This window comes from Dermacentor andersoni, chromosome 8 (assembly GCF_023375885.2).
Source record: "Dermacentor andersoni chromosome 8, qqDerAnde1_hic_scaffold, whole genome shotgun sequence".
NCBI lineage: Eukaryota > Metazoa > Arthropoda > Arachnida > Ixodida > Ixodidae > Dermacentor > Dermacentor andersoni.
Genome location: NC_092821.1, coordinates 128,662,480 through 128,677,656, shown reverse-complemented (window position 1 = coordinate 128,677,656; position 15,177 = coordinate 128,662,480). Strand labels below are relative to the sequence as shown.

The 15,177-nt window shown below is 45.9% G+C and overlaps 1 protein-coding gene across 1 annotated transcript; it reads left to right on the top strand.

Moving 5' to 3' along the window:
• Nucleotides 1-1,007: 1,007 nt before the first annotated feature.
• Nucleotides 1,008-14,784, top strand: LOC126525631 (uncharacterized). Its single transcript, XM_072289909.1, has 2 exons — nt 1,008-1,113; nt 8,750-14,784. Exons 1-2 carry the CDS (start codon nt 1,008-1,010, stop codon nt 8,977-8,979), a joined length of 336 nt encoding a protein of 111 aa, XP_072146010.1. The 3' UTR covers nt 8,980-14,784.
• The last annotated feature ends 393 nt before the right edge of the window (nt 14,785-15,177 follow it).

Sequence of the window (15,177 nt, the reverse complement as noted above, 5' to 3'; positions counted from 1 at the left end):
TCCGGGTAAATATGCAAGTTTTCTTTTTTCTATTGCGTTTGAAGAAGTTTTTTTCTGTATATCAAATACGATGCATCATGAGATAATCGGTTAACTGGAAGCCCCGATCAACACGTGAAACGCCGGGTAGGACAACATCAGACATATGCATATCGATCGGTCACCTTAAACTTGATGCTGCTGGGTCATTCTATCACGCGCATTCTGCGACGTCGCTGCGAAGCTGTTTATGCCGGGGAAAATCCTTTATGCTTCGCAGTTCGTGAATGCCAGTACATGGTCACAGCGCAATGATATAAATGTCTTGTCCTCTTTATGTACAAGACGCCCACAAAGGCCGAAGTCACGCGTACCGCAATGTCGAGACACAATAAGCTTATATGTTGACTGCCGCACGGCGAAATCACGTGCCCGGAGTCCCGAGGCTCTGAGTGTGCCTGCAGTATATATATATATATATATATATATATATATATATATATATATAAAGACGCGCGTTTGTGCGGGCGTGAAAGGATTGTTGACGGCACTTTCTTTGGAAACTTCCAGAAGAGATTCCTTTTTCATTTTTTCCAGCAACATGCGGCGTTCGCGTGCTGCCGTTGAACTGCAGACGGCGTCATTATATAAAATGAAAAAGGAATCTCTTATGGAAGCTTCCGAAGAATGTGCCGTCAACAATCCTTTCACGCCCGCACAAACGCGCGCCTTTTGTTTGTCAGTAAAGGCGTCGGCAACGGGCGCGGCGGAAAAGGAAGCACACAAAGCGAAAAGTCCGAGAAAGGTGTGTTTGTGCCCGCTGATGACGAGCCGATAGCGCTACCGCAGTGCCCCGATACGGTCCATCCAACGCCGATAGCATCAGAGACCGCGCTATCGGGGAGGCACGTTGTTCAGCCCAAGTGGCGAAGCAAACGCCTGCGGTCCCCCCCTAGACAGCGACGTGCTACAAAGCAGAGCGAGCGGTGCTGCGTCTTTAAAGAATAGGCGCTATTGTGTGCTCGAGCATGGACGCCGTCACCGCCGTCGTCTGCGTCACAGCGTCGTTGGCCACCGTCTGGTGCGTGTCTGAGGCCTACCTGCGATACGTGTGCTCCAAACGCGTCGTCGAAGGTGAGCGCTTCTTCGCTTCGTCCGTTGGCTGCGATAAGAACGTGTTGGCGCGTCGCATTAAATTAACACCCCGCGAAATCGATTACCCTTCATTGCGCTTTGCACTTCAGATTAAGAACGGTAGGTTAATTCTTAGAAGCGATTACAAACGTTGAACTGTGACTGCCCATTCTACTGTAGACGTTATAATATATAATTTCTTGTATATATACATAACACCAATAACAGAGCCACTTTTCCCAAATGTATCTTGCGTTACTCACTTTGATCATTCCTATAGGCATCGCCTCGTATTGTTTATCCCCATATTCAATGCGTGCGTTCTTCAGAGAGTGGTTTGACCATCTTTTATTTCCTATATGCGTTTGAGGTGATACCCTCATATTCTTCGTTACGTATATAAATATTTTTTTCTACATGTTGCAGCCCTAATGACGCTTAGGGCATGGACACTTTTCTGTTGTTACAACATGTGTGCTACAGTACTGCAAAGTCCTGTATTCATTACGCATTCCTGCCTAAAACCTGAAATTCAAGCCAGCAGCTCGATTCGATAGTTGTAGGGTTCGATGTGGCGAAAAGGAGGGGTTGTTAAACACCACAGAGGGACAAACGTTTTCTTTATTTTTTAAGTGATACACAAACAAATTAATAATAGCTATAGTATAGCTATAGGTTTGAATTCGTGCAAATGCACGGCCGCTTCCCACGCCTGAAGCTGGCGCTCGTTTTTCTACGAAGCGCACAAAAGCGATGCCGCCGAGCTTGGAATGAAAACAATGCTCTCGCGCACGCAGACGCCGTCACGTAGACGTATTGCCAATCAGTTTACCACGTCACTTCTAAGAGGCCACTCATAGCCCACAGCAGTCGCTGGCGTCCTCTGTTACAACTGATCATCCGGGCGCTGCGCACCTCGGTTCCTCTGTATACATCTTAAATCAAGAAAGGGGCTGACAGATGGAATGGCACACTGTGGTATAAAGGTTATAAACAGGCATAATGTGCCTCAGCAAGGCTGGCCAACGTTTCGATAGGAGGACCTATCTTCGTCAAAGGCGGCCTCGTCATCCTCGGCATGTTAGTTTTAAAGGGTTAGTGCAGTGACGTCACGTGCGGTTGTTGTCGGTGGCGGCTGGTTGTAAAGGGAGAGACATCAAAGAGAATGAGCGCTGTCTCCTGACGTCTGTGAGCGTGGTTTCCAAAATGAGGGGACAAAAGCGGGAGAGTGTGAAGGCGGGAAGAAAAGGAAAAAAATAAGAAACAAAGGACACCAAGAGGGAAAAAAAGAACAAGAAAACAATCTGTTTATAACCTTCATACCACAGTGTGCTATTCCATCTATCAGCCCCTTTCTTGATTCTGTGTACACCTTGAATGACAAACATCTTTCAAGCAAAATGGACGGACACTGCGCAAGGAACCATTCAGACAGCGCAGTCACTTGATTTTCTTGTTTCAGCTTTGCACTATTCTCGACCAATATGTGCGTCGTTCAAGATCACGACACCCTAGCATAACTTCATATCCCTGTGGAATTATGCAGTTTTCTCAACACTGTAAACGCCAAACACGGTTCCACATCAAGGAAAAATAGAACAAATTGTGCACCTGTATATTTGGCCACAAAGACTACAATCGTAGAAAAAAATATGAAATGTTATTTGAGCTTTAACACCTGTTTAGTACAGTAATAAATAGTATGGTGTTTTTCTTTTTAGCTAGACACAGCTGAAATTTTACTGCAGCGTATCAAAAAGGCAACTATGGTCCTTGCGTTAAGTTTCCCGCATTTAAATTCATATTTTCCTTTTTTTTTTTAGGACACACTTAGTGTAGCATACATAATACTTTGGACACTACGCGGCAACAACCAAATCGTGCCGAGTTGAGTGATATGCTTTCCTTCCCTTTCGGCTGCCCAGTCAAGGATACAAACCATTCCCATCTCATTTTTCTTTTATCTCTTGGTTGGTGGAGTTGCGGATGCTGTCAGCTCACCTTCTGTTCAATCCGCCGTGGTGGTGTAGCGGCTTAGCGCTGCTAAGCTCGGCGGCGCGGAATCGAATCCGGGCCACAGCGGCTGCATTTCGACGGGGCGAAATGCAAAAGCACCTGTGTACCATACATTAGGTGCATGTTAAAGAACCTCGAATGGTCAAACTTAATCCGGAGTCTCCCCCAATTAGGCGTTCCTCACAATCTTATCGTGGTTTCGGCACGTAAAACCACAGAATTCATTTTTTTTTACCTTCTATTCAATTTGACCTGCTGCGTACCGTTCAAAGGCGGGCCAGACGGAAGTGTGCCTGACAGGGCCGCCTTTCGACCGACTTACCTGTAGATTTCACCACGACTGCTTACAGAGGGTATCAACCTTGTCTAAACCGCGGTTGAGCAGGTCGCGACAAAGCGAGGAGAATCAATACATACTGCTGACAGGCAGGCGTGCAAACGGGACACGAAAAGAACGAAGAGGACAACACAAACGCCGTTCCTTTGCCATTTTTAAGTGCAGCTCTTAATGGTACAGTGTATTAATGACCCGTTCCTGCGGCGAACGTCGGCAGCAGCGGCGTATGCGAGCGAACGAGCGCAACATCGAAAGATGAAAGCGTGAACGCGGAGCGGCAGATGAAAGACGCGAGCCGCGAACGGCGGAGACCAATGAAAGCGGCCCCTTCAGTGACATGCGCGCGACAAACTGGTTTCATGCTGACCGGCCAGACCGCTCGATGCGTAATCCGGTCTCAGCCAGATTTGGTCTCTGGTCTCAACCAGCTCGTTTCGTACTATCGTCTGCTCGCGTCAGCTATCACTCGCGCTTGTTTGGTTTGGTCTCGTTCACGCTTGTTTCGATTGTCATGGTTTGCGATTGCTTTGTAATCTGATTGTATGCACGACGCCAGTTGTGTAGCACTTTCTGGAAGCCAAGCGGCACCAGCGATTACACTGGAACCTTCGACGAGTCATGTATAAAAGCGGACGCGCTTGACCAGCAGATCAGGTTTTCGACGATTGCCTTCTCTGCTACACGTCTCTCTAAAATTATTTGCCCCAATATATATCGCGAAATGAAAACACGTACAGAGCTGCGCTCAAATTTCGCCTTGGATGTATCGTAATCGTAATTTTCTCGCGTCCGTGATGGCAAATCTATCCTTCTGCATTACCTCCGAGATTGGGCAGCGCGTGACAGCGCACCGTGCTCAATCTCGGAGGCGTACTGGCTTTCAGTATACATGAATCATTCTGCTCAACTTTCAATTATTCGAATACATGTTTTCATTCAGTTGATGGGATTGAAACAATGCACTCGTATGCAGACTCGCTGCCTGTCAGGTTTCGTTTTTTATCTGCCCGTCCACTTGAGCAGTCTAGACAGGTTGACATGTTCTGTCCGATTACCCCCGGCAACGTATGTATGTCTATACGACTACTGCAAAGGAAGCTCTATAGATTGGAGTCTCTCTATTCAATTTAGTGGTGTGCGGCAACGAAACGAATGCACTGGGCAACCCAACACGGCAACATAATTAATATATATCGCATTTACGCGCAAAATTCGGAGTATATAGTGATTAGAGTAGCAAATTTTGATTAGGCAGTGACTTTGAAAAAAAAAACATTTTGTAAGGTTGCAATATTAGGCAATGAAATTGAAACATATAGATTACAACTATACACCACCACAGAAAGAATGAATAAACACAAAGCAAGAAAGCAATTATAAGCAGTCTGTAAACTGCGCTTGGTGGGGATTCAAAGCAGACAAAAGGAACATCTGAGATTGCCCTTCCCATGAAAGCATTATGAAAATTTTTCTTGTCGCAGAAAAAGCTGTACGTTTTGCAGCGTCACGTATAGATTTGTCAACCTTGTCCGCTTTAGGCGCTATATAAGAGAACGAATTTACATGCTTTCAGTGTCCAGTTCGTTGTAACTTGTAAACATACTGCGTTAACCTTTGCATTTTCGAAAGATTCCATATTCGAGGGTGCAAACACAATCAACTCCTACCGGCACTAAAAGCCGGCTATGCTTTGAAGCGCAAGTTCGTGCAAATCGGTTTGTCGGTACCCTACTGAGTGATGGTAATAGCTTTTTTTTCTTCTTCTTCCTCGTGAGCTTTAGTTCAGACATTATGGTACTGCAAAGACAAGCGTGCCTCTTTAGTTCCTGACTAAACACCTTGAGCGTTTGTAGTAACTGTCGAGCAGTTGACGGTTCGCAATTCACAAGTATCGTGAAGGCATGCAGACAACCGGGCGCTCCTGCAATATATAGTGTATACACGGACCGCTTGAAGTCCCGCCTTATGCCAATGCTAGCGTGGGAGCAGGAAAATCTGCTGAGCCGAAGGCTTCGTCGTGTCCGTCTCTTGCGTTTCCGTCGCTTTAATAGCTCGCACGTGTCAGTCGGTCAAGGCTTTCGTGGTCGTCGATACGCTATGCGCAAGAGAACGCCTTGCACATGTGACACGAGCTCGATATTTTTTTCTTTATTATGTATATGTACATATTTCTTTCCTTTATTGATGTTCAACTTCCGTATAGTTGTACCTTCATAATCTCTACACGAAGCGCGCAGCGTTCGGACTCGTTCTGAGGGACAGGCTCGCCAAGTTACGCGCGGTACCGACCTGACGTCATCGACAGCATTCTACGCAAAAACGGGGTCACATGTTCACCATCTACAGTGACTCAGCTGTGGTTACGCCATTGTGCTGCTGAACACGACGTCACGCGTTCGAGTACCCGCCGTGGTTGCTCAGTGGCTATGGTGTTAGGCTGCTGAGCACGAGGTCGCGGGATCGAATCCTGGCCACGGCGGCCGCATTTCGATGGGGGCGAAATGCGAAAACACCCGTGTACTTAGATTTAGGTGCACGTTAAAGAACCCCAGGTGGTCAAAATTTCCGGAGTCCCCCACTACGGCGTGCCTAATCATCAGGAAGTGGTTTTGGCACGTAAAACCCCATATATTATATTATTATTCACGCGTTCGAATCCTCGCCACGGTGGCCAAATTCTGGGGTGAGCCGGTCGCACGTTGAAGAGGGTCAAGCGGTCAGAATTGAGCCAGGACCCTTCACCGCAGCGCCTCCCACGCTCCTGTTTTGCTTTTCGATTATATCATCCCGTCAGTCAGTCGATAGCAGATCACGGTCAAGCACGCGCAAACAAGGACACAGTGAGGATCGAGTAGTCAACACAAGCGCTTACTTCCAACTGATCGTGTATTTACAAATTTGCATCAAGTTGGGCATTTACCAACTAGCCCAAAAGTCAGTGCTCTTGAGAATCAATCGATAGACTTGTCTGAAAACGCTATTGTAATCGCAGCGGACAGTCGAGCCAATTAACATGAAATATATGGCACTCAGGTCCACCTGAAAGGTTTGAAATAGAACATAACGTTATTCGAACGTTTACAAAATTGGCCAGAAGTCCGGGACTAAAAACATACAGCTTTGCCAGACGAAGTCCCTGGTCCCTGAGAGGCCACTCGCACAGCCAGGAAAAAAAACAGTACAACTTTCACACACGGCAATACGAGACAGCGACAACAGAGTTTACAAGTACAGTGGCAAGCAATAACACTACATATGTTGTAAATCGTTAGCATAATGTGAGAATAATGAATGTTATTCGATGCAATCTAAAAAGTGCGATTTGATGGGGGCGAAATGCGAAAACACCCGTGTACTTAGATTTAAGTGCACGTTAAAGAACCCTATAGGTGGTCGAAATTTCCGGAGTCCTCCACTACGACGTGCCTCATAATCAGAAAGTTGTTTTGGCATGTAAAACCCCATAATTTAATTTTTAAAAGTGCGATTTATTTCAACGTTAAACAGCTTAATAGATTTAATATCTTTAGAGACAACATAATCAAAGATAAGGAAAACGATCAAGAAATTTTCCCATGGCATGTTGAGTTAGTTGAGAACCGCAGTACAGCTCGGCTGCGAGGTAGACAAAACTGTGTCTCCCTGAAGCTGTAGGTATGCTACATTTCACGCATACTTGCATAAATGCATCAGGGCGATCACGAATTCAATGAAAACAAGCGCAAAAATCTTAAGATGGGTTAGGTGTCGAAAAAGAAGTATATTTTCGATCGAAGAGATATAGCACGGAATGCTCATATCTGTTCAGGCAACAAATAGCACGTGTTGCGCGTTTTTGTATGTGAAGAGCAGCAATATCTCGCTGTTTGCAAAAATCAGTGCATTTCACCAAGAGTGAAGGGAAAAAAGAAACACGACGAAAACTGCAAACAAGGGGACTAATTTTCTCTCCGTGCTGATTGATGAAAACGTTGCGGAACACCAGCTCGCCCTAACTGCCGCCCTTGTGGACTTTATTTCGCTGTATTAATTGAACCCCCCCCCCCCCCCCCAAACCAAGGGACAATATTGCAGTCGGGGTCCTATAAGGCTGTGATATAAGTGTTTTAGGTCCTACAGGCAGCTCGCGTTTATATTTCCTTAAAAGCGACAACGTGCTCATTCCGGCTGAAATGCTAATCGAAGCTATATCATCAAGAAAGTTTTGTGCATTAGCGCGCTCAATAACAGCTATTTTCATACGTAATGCCGATCATAATTTTTGTTTCAAGCAGTAAACAGAACATACTTCGTTTTCAAGACGTTTGATGGAAACTGGTCAGCCCTTACCTAATAGCCCAAGTGCTTAATTCACGCATTACAGTGAACTTCCACCCTATATGGCTATGCCGGGCAGGCCACAACATTTGAGCTGCTTCAGCTTTTCTTTTCCTTTCAAAGCAAAACTGCTTCCTGCACTCTATGTGGCACGCGCTATCAAAGACAAGCGAGCGTGTCTCTCCGCGATCGAGTAACTACTGCGGTGACGTAACATTCCGCCTCGTTATCGGCAATGCGTGGGACATATCAGATTGCACCCATTGCGTGTCGTTATCGGCTTGCGAAACTGTGGCGTGCTGAGGAAAGTCGGGCCGAGTTCGATGGGGCAAAACCTGGCAGAATAAGAAGCACACAAAATTCGAGTAAAATCATTTTAAAACCTTTCACGTACGACGGTCTAAGCTTCGAGTTCAAATTGTCATTGTATAGTCGCTACGGCGCGTTTGGTAGCGTCGCCAACGTTGTCCAGTAGTTGTATAGTTGATTGCAACCCATCGATTTTTGAAGACAACAATCTGAGAATTGCGAAATTATGTAATTGCCGCTTAGGGATAGATTTGTTTTCATTAAATTGTAAGTGCTAATAAATGTTCTCTTGCCGGCTTCTCTATAAACGCAACTTGTTCAATGGTTCCTTTTAATCGTTCAATATCCCGTGATAAGGCGAAGTGCTGCTGTGCCGCGAATCTCCACTTTTCAATATACGATATATTTTTTATGTACGATATTTCAATTTACGATATATATTTTTATATACGATATTTCAATATACACTATGCAGCGGCATAGTGCACCTTTCTGCATAGTCACGATGCGCTGTATAGTGGAGAGGAGGTACAAATTTTACTACTTTTGTTTGGACGGGTTTGAAGCAGGGCACATTGGTAGCCCCCCTAGCGTTAGCATCGAAATATCTTTCTGAATCGATTTGCTTGACGGTCATACGATGTCGTGTCGTTTCAGGAATGTTACCCTCCAACGTGCCTCACTCGGTGCAGACCGGCTCTTACGGAACCTTGACCGACGCTTGCCATGAGATGACTCCGTCGTACCGCGATGACCGGACCATAAGCGTCGATGGATCGCCCGAAGTCGTGCTGATCATAGAAGACTCGAAACCCCCACCGTACGACCAGTGCATCATGCAAGAGTCTGAACCGCCGCCTTACGTGGAATCCCTGCCGGGAGAGTGAACGGCGAGACTCAAGCGCGGGAACACTTGATCACTGATTTGCCTAATATAAGGCATTATCCGAGCATGCCACTGTGACGCGGACGAACGTCCGGAGTTGAGGCTAGACTTCGCGAAGTCAGAAATGACGTAACAGTGCCGTCACTTCCCCTCTCTTGCTTGCGCGCGCGCCTTGTAAGCGAAGCGGCGTCACCGTATGACTGTCATGTTCCAAACCCACGCCATCGCCGTTTTCGCGCTAACGCGGGGCGTGTGTCGGATCGTAAGTGCAAACTGTTACCGTGGCACTATTTTGCATATAGGCCCAGCTACAATCGCTCAAGTGCGTGCTATTTTTTTTAAAGCGTCTTAACTCTTCACATCGAAGCCCACAGCCATGACGCCGTGCTGCTGAACTAATAAAAGCTGCGAATGAATTATAACGCATGTGACTGCAGTTACGCCTATTGCTGCCTATTGCAGTTACGCAGTGTTTCACGAAAAATCCATCGCCACGAGTTAGGGACTGTAAGTGCAGATACTATATATACTCGATTAGGTTTCCTTCACTAAACCAAACTGCTGTACGTAGGCTGTAATGGTGATGTTTTACTCAAAGTTAGCGTGCCTCTTGGACGTACACTACAACACTCATACGTACAATAGTACGATACGTACAATACGTACGATGCCGCACAGTAGGCAACACTCATTTTTAAGGGTGGTTTTTGTGCGCATGACAACCGCCAACTGAGTCCCAAGTTGAACTATGTTGGGGGCTGTGTCTATATATGGATACCCGCCGCCAACTTAGTTACTATTATTATTATTTTTTTTTTTTTTTTGCAGGTGCAAACGATTCCCAACTTCATTTATTTCGTAAGCGACCGATAAGTGCCAGAACGTGTTAAGAGCTTTTGTTGGAAATGAAAGTTCCATGATTTGCAGTGATAAAATTGAACACGCTGTGCAAGATTTAAATAGCGATTCCAACTTTAAATCGGCACAGAAGGTCGTGAAAAACGGTATGTTGCGGCAACCTACGGTGAAACTGGTATGCTATAGTGTTGTGTCTACCACCCCTTGTAATGCTTGTGGTCATGCAAGGAAAGCTTGGCTTGCGCTGCCTTAGAGGCAACGAGTAGAACGGCAGAGCCATGGCGTAGTACGTCTCCGAGTTCGTGGAATTCGCGCATGCACGTGTATGTTTTTCTACGCATGTGAGCATGGAGGAATGAAATAAATCGGGAAGGAGCTTCCCATCAAGCAGCCAACCTTCACAAGCCAGCTCTTCATCAAGCCATTCCCCTTCGCCTTTTCTCGCTCAAGCAGTCGGCCCAACGCGTCACCCTGCGCCCAACGAAGTCGGCACCGTGCAAACATGCTTGTTTCCCGTTAGGTTTCAATCGATGCGCACTTGCTCTGGTGCTTTTCTAACCCCTATGGCTGTCTTCCAATACTCGCCGTGAACGACAAAGTAGACGTCTAAGCTGGCAGAGCTCATCGTAAGTCTTGCTCCAATTCTGACGAAGACTTCGAAGAAGGCGGCTTCGCGAAGGCAGCGTGGAAGTCGAAAACGGTGCAGGTTATTTTCCCATCTAAACAAGATGGTGGCTCAGCAGGACGCTTGGAAACTCGACGGGAAAGGTCGTGTGCGCACAAGAAATCATATGTAATCAAGCTTACATATACGCCTGATGTAATTCACGTCGTGTTTTATATAGCTTCGTGCGCGCGCAAATAGTTGCAAATACGCAAATATGTGCGTTGTATGGCTTCTTTTTTTCTTTCTTTTTTTCGTCGACGCGAGGTAGCGCCACGTCGAAGAGGCGCCTTCCCATTGTCTTCGAGACGGTTCCAGACAGACGCGTTCCATTACTGGGGCACGAAGCTGTCTCCTTAGCTGCCTACGTCTCCAGTGCTGGCCAGAAGTGGAACACAACCTATGTGCACTTTTCTCCCGATAAGTTTGCGCAACCTCAGTCGTTTGTATTGACGTATACGTTTATCCCCTCCGCTGCAACGTGTGAAACCGCAAGTTGCTGTGGCACCCGTTCTTTTTTCGTAAGTGCCAGCGCTGAGCGCGGCTGGCGCAACAGTGGAATACACTAAAGACACTGATCCAGGGAAAACACGGAGAATGCGTGAGATGGAAATTCAAGACCATGAGCAAAACGAGAACAAGCTGAAAGCCGGAGCTAATGTTTCAACAAGTAGACTTGTCTTTTTCAAGGCATGTCATCAAGGCATGTCATCAAAGACACGATGACACTGCGATTACACTGATGACATTTAGAAGACGTTGATAAAGGGTGGCAGCAGCGGCAAGCTAGCGAAAGCTTCGTGTTGATTCTCGCTTCAAGACGTCTCCGAAACTTGATTACGCAAGCTCCAACACTAGGCTCGTGAGATTATCGCGTGGTTTTGTCGTGACGTCATGACGTCATCATTACGTGGGAGCGACTCTTTGGCGCTCACATCCTTTTCTGATTTTCATTGCGAGGCCGGCTGCAGCATAGCAGACGACTACGCGAGCTGCAGCGAGTATCAACACGTCGAGATGTTCTACTACCATGTGACTACCTTTTGCGTCGTGACGTCACAATTGTGATCTGCGAAACGAAACCGAGACTGTCTCTAGAAATCTATTATATTAAACATTTTGGAGCTCTAGGTTGCCGAGATTTTTAACACGAAAGTGTTCTCTGCCGATCTCCAGCGAAAGTCTGTCCATTTACGTCAATCATCATTCAGCTAATTTCCTGGCATTATCGCGAGATGGCGCTACATTGCCAATTTGTGTAATTAGGTTGGTGCGGCATTTATCCATCCATCGTGCAGTGTCCTTGTACAAGATCTTAAAGTACAGTGTACCCAAAGGGGGCAGAGTTGCGCTTAGTATAGCGCCCCTCCATACACTAGGTCATTCCACGCGCAACGTCCCAGACCCCAAAAGAGACCATATCCGATTCCCTTGAAAAAACTTGGGACTAGTTGGTAAATAGAACTGCGAGCATTTCTTCCAAGAAACATAATTTTAGTCTTCCTTTGGTGTCTCTTCGATGCAGAATTGCACGTCAAGCACTATTTCATGATTTATCATCATCCTACACTCCACACGCAATTCTTTACAAGACCCCATTATGTATCACAGCGTGTTGATCACTGTCATAAAGTTGGCACCTATCTCTGCCACACAAAGCATTTTTCCCAGTCTTTTTTCCCTCGCACATGTATAGATTGGAACCACCTTCCCGCTGATGTCGTAACTACTACTGATAAGAGCCTTTTTCTTGAAACTTTAGCTAACATTGTATAACTAGGAATTTCTTTTTTCTGACACAGCAGCTAACATTGTATAGAAAGAAACCTCTTGTATTCTAGCATTGTGTTTTGTTCATATTAATCGCTGCGTTTTGTCTACTTCCGTTGTACCACATGTTCTTTTGTACCTGCCTGTAATGCCTCTGGCCCTGAGAGTATGATAAATAATAAAAAATTAATCGTGTGAACAAGGTTTCACGAAACTATTTCTCACGAAAAAAAAAATTGGTGACGTACGCGTTCTTTGGAATTTTCGCAAAGAAGCAAAAGTTGGTTGGAGGCAAATGTTTTAATCAAGTGTGGAACTAGGTACAATGTCAAATCGTATTTAGAATATTCTACTGGCGTGGTTCTTTCATGTGACGTCGTACGCGCTTTGAAAAAGACAAGCCCACTTCTCGAAACGTTGGCTCCTGCTTTTACCATGTTCTCGTTTTGCTGATCGTCTTGAATTGGCCCCGTAAAAAAAAAAAAATATTGTGCGTCTCCAGATTTATTGCATAAAAATATTTTGTTCCAGCCATAATACTTTCTTACTATATTTTCCCGTCGCTATAGTTTCTGTTAGAAATGATGTTCTACTATGAAATCAAATACTTTTCCCCAAAATTACTTCCGAGTTGTCAAATAGTCACTTTCTGATTATATGTTCAGACCTAAGCTAAACATTAAGGCCTTCCAGATAAAAAAATATGCGTTTGATAGCTCAATATTTGCACCAGCCTTTCAGCTTGTGATTTAGAAATTCTGATTCGAGTAAATTTTGTTTTAAGCAAGAAAAATATTGAAGTTCACAACCAATTTGACGGAGATTTCCTCCATTCACCTGGGCCAGTGTTTTCGTGACTACACCAAATCTTTCCTCGCGGATCGCAAGACACACCTCCGACTAGGCACGGTCTCGGGAGGACCCTACGAGCCAGGCACCTGCGGCAGCCCGCATGGTTCAGTCCTCTCCCCTCTCTTATTCAACACAGCCAGCTCTCCACTCGCCTCGCCGAAATCCCGAACGTGGGTCACGCCATTTATGCGGACATCACGATCTGGGCGCCTGGCGGATCGCTAGTCATGCTCGAACACTCGTAACAAAGCGCGTTGGAAGCTACGGAAGACTATTTCAAGCATGGCCCTTGAATACACATAGGGAAATTCTGCATAACCCAAATACCCTGTCCAAATCTTATCACCTATCATCTTATCACAATATCCCCTTACGCATAACAGACTTAGAACACCTATGTTTAGAACCAAATGGGGTATTCAGGCACTCGCCCTACCTAGTACCTCATTTCCTAAATAATAATCGAGAAATCGCTACTATGATTCAGGAATGCAGGTCTGCTTACAGTCTAAAGAAAAAGGTTAGGAATTATCTTTTGCTAAGCTCCTAGTGATACTTAAATGTCCTTGCGGTCTCGATAACTCTTTTAGTCGTTTTTTCTCTTACATTTTTTATCCTACTTGCTATATAATGTTTTGTAACACCGATCATTATTATTAGTATTATTTGCTTGTTTAAATATTTCCTTGTTCTCGCGCATTACTGATGATATATTATGTGTAAAGTGTAAAATCTTACTTCTTTCTATACTTGATTGCTTGCCGCACACATTTTGTTCCTTTTCTTGTTTCTACATTGTTGCACTGTATTTTCATGATGTTCCACCCCCTGAGCAATGTACGGGTAGGGGGGCCTTTGTCAGGCAGTTGCATCTGCCTTTAGCCCTTACATCCAAAAAAATGTATTCTCTAAATACATTTTTATCGCCACCCATACAAGCGAGGATGCCATAGTGGTCTTCACCGACTCTCAAACAGCGGCACGCAACTACATGAAAGGCAGGGTCTCCACCAAAGCGATCAACTTACTGAAACGTGGCGATACTCCTCCCCCCTACACCTGCATCATGTGGGTTCCGGGACACGAGGGACTCGAGGGGAATGAAGCGGCACACACCGCGGCCCGCGCAAGCGTCAACCGGGCTTCCCCGCACGGTATTCGAGAAAGGTCCCACCCACACAAATCAGCGGAGGAAACGGAAACAATACCGTTAACTTACCAAGCACTACTACAACACTATCGGCTTGGACGCAGGGTGTACCCTCCACCACATCCCAAACTAACAAGAAACGAAGGCACCGACTACAGGCGACTCCAGAGCAATACATTTACCCACGGAATCTTGCTGCATCACTTCCACCCGACGCTATACAGCTACACCTGTCCACACTGCAACGTGCCTGACACCCTGGCGCACCTCCTCCTGCAATGCAAGATCACCCGAGAAAGCATCACAGCGACACAACTAATAGCAGCAGACGCAGATCCAAACCACCTCGCTGAAACGTGGGAGGCTGCGATCTCCAAGCCGGACCTGGTCGACCAGCGCGAACTAGTCGCCCGGGCCCGGAGGGCGATCCAAGCCAGAGGGCTCCTGGAATAAGGGACCCTCCCACGTCGACTGACAAATCACTACTTCAAATAAAAGTTTCATTCTCTCTCTCTCTCTAAATAAAGAATTCAAACACACAAAAGAAACTCTCCCCCGTTAAATCAGAGCTACTGTTATACCGACAGTCCAGACAAGGGGTCAGAAACCTTGGGCCTCTTGAAACTCTGCCGATAGAACTTCGAGCTAAGTATGGAATCGGTCAACATTCTAGGTCTGCTCATTGATGCCAAGGGCTGTAGCTCGACGGCCCTCAACAGGCTCACTGGACAGGCTAGTAATGTCCTAAGACTGGTAGCCCACGTCTTAAATCGAAAAAGCGGTCTCAAAGAGGACAATCTGCTCAGAGCTTATCAGGCATTCTTCCTGAGTCATGTTATCTATATCACGCCGTACGTTAATTGGGGTAAGGCGGAAAAGGTCAAACTGGACTCCCTAATCAGAAC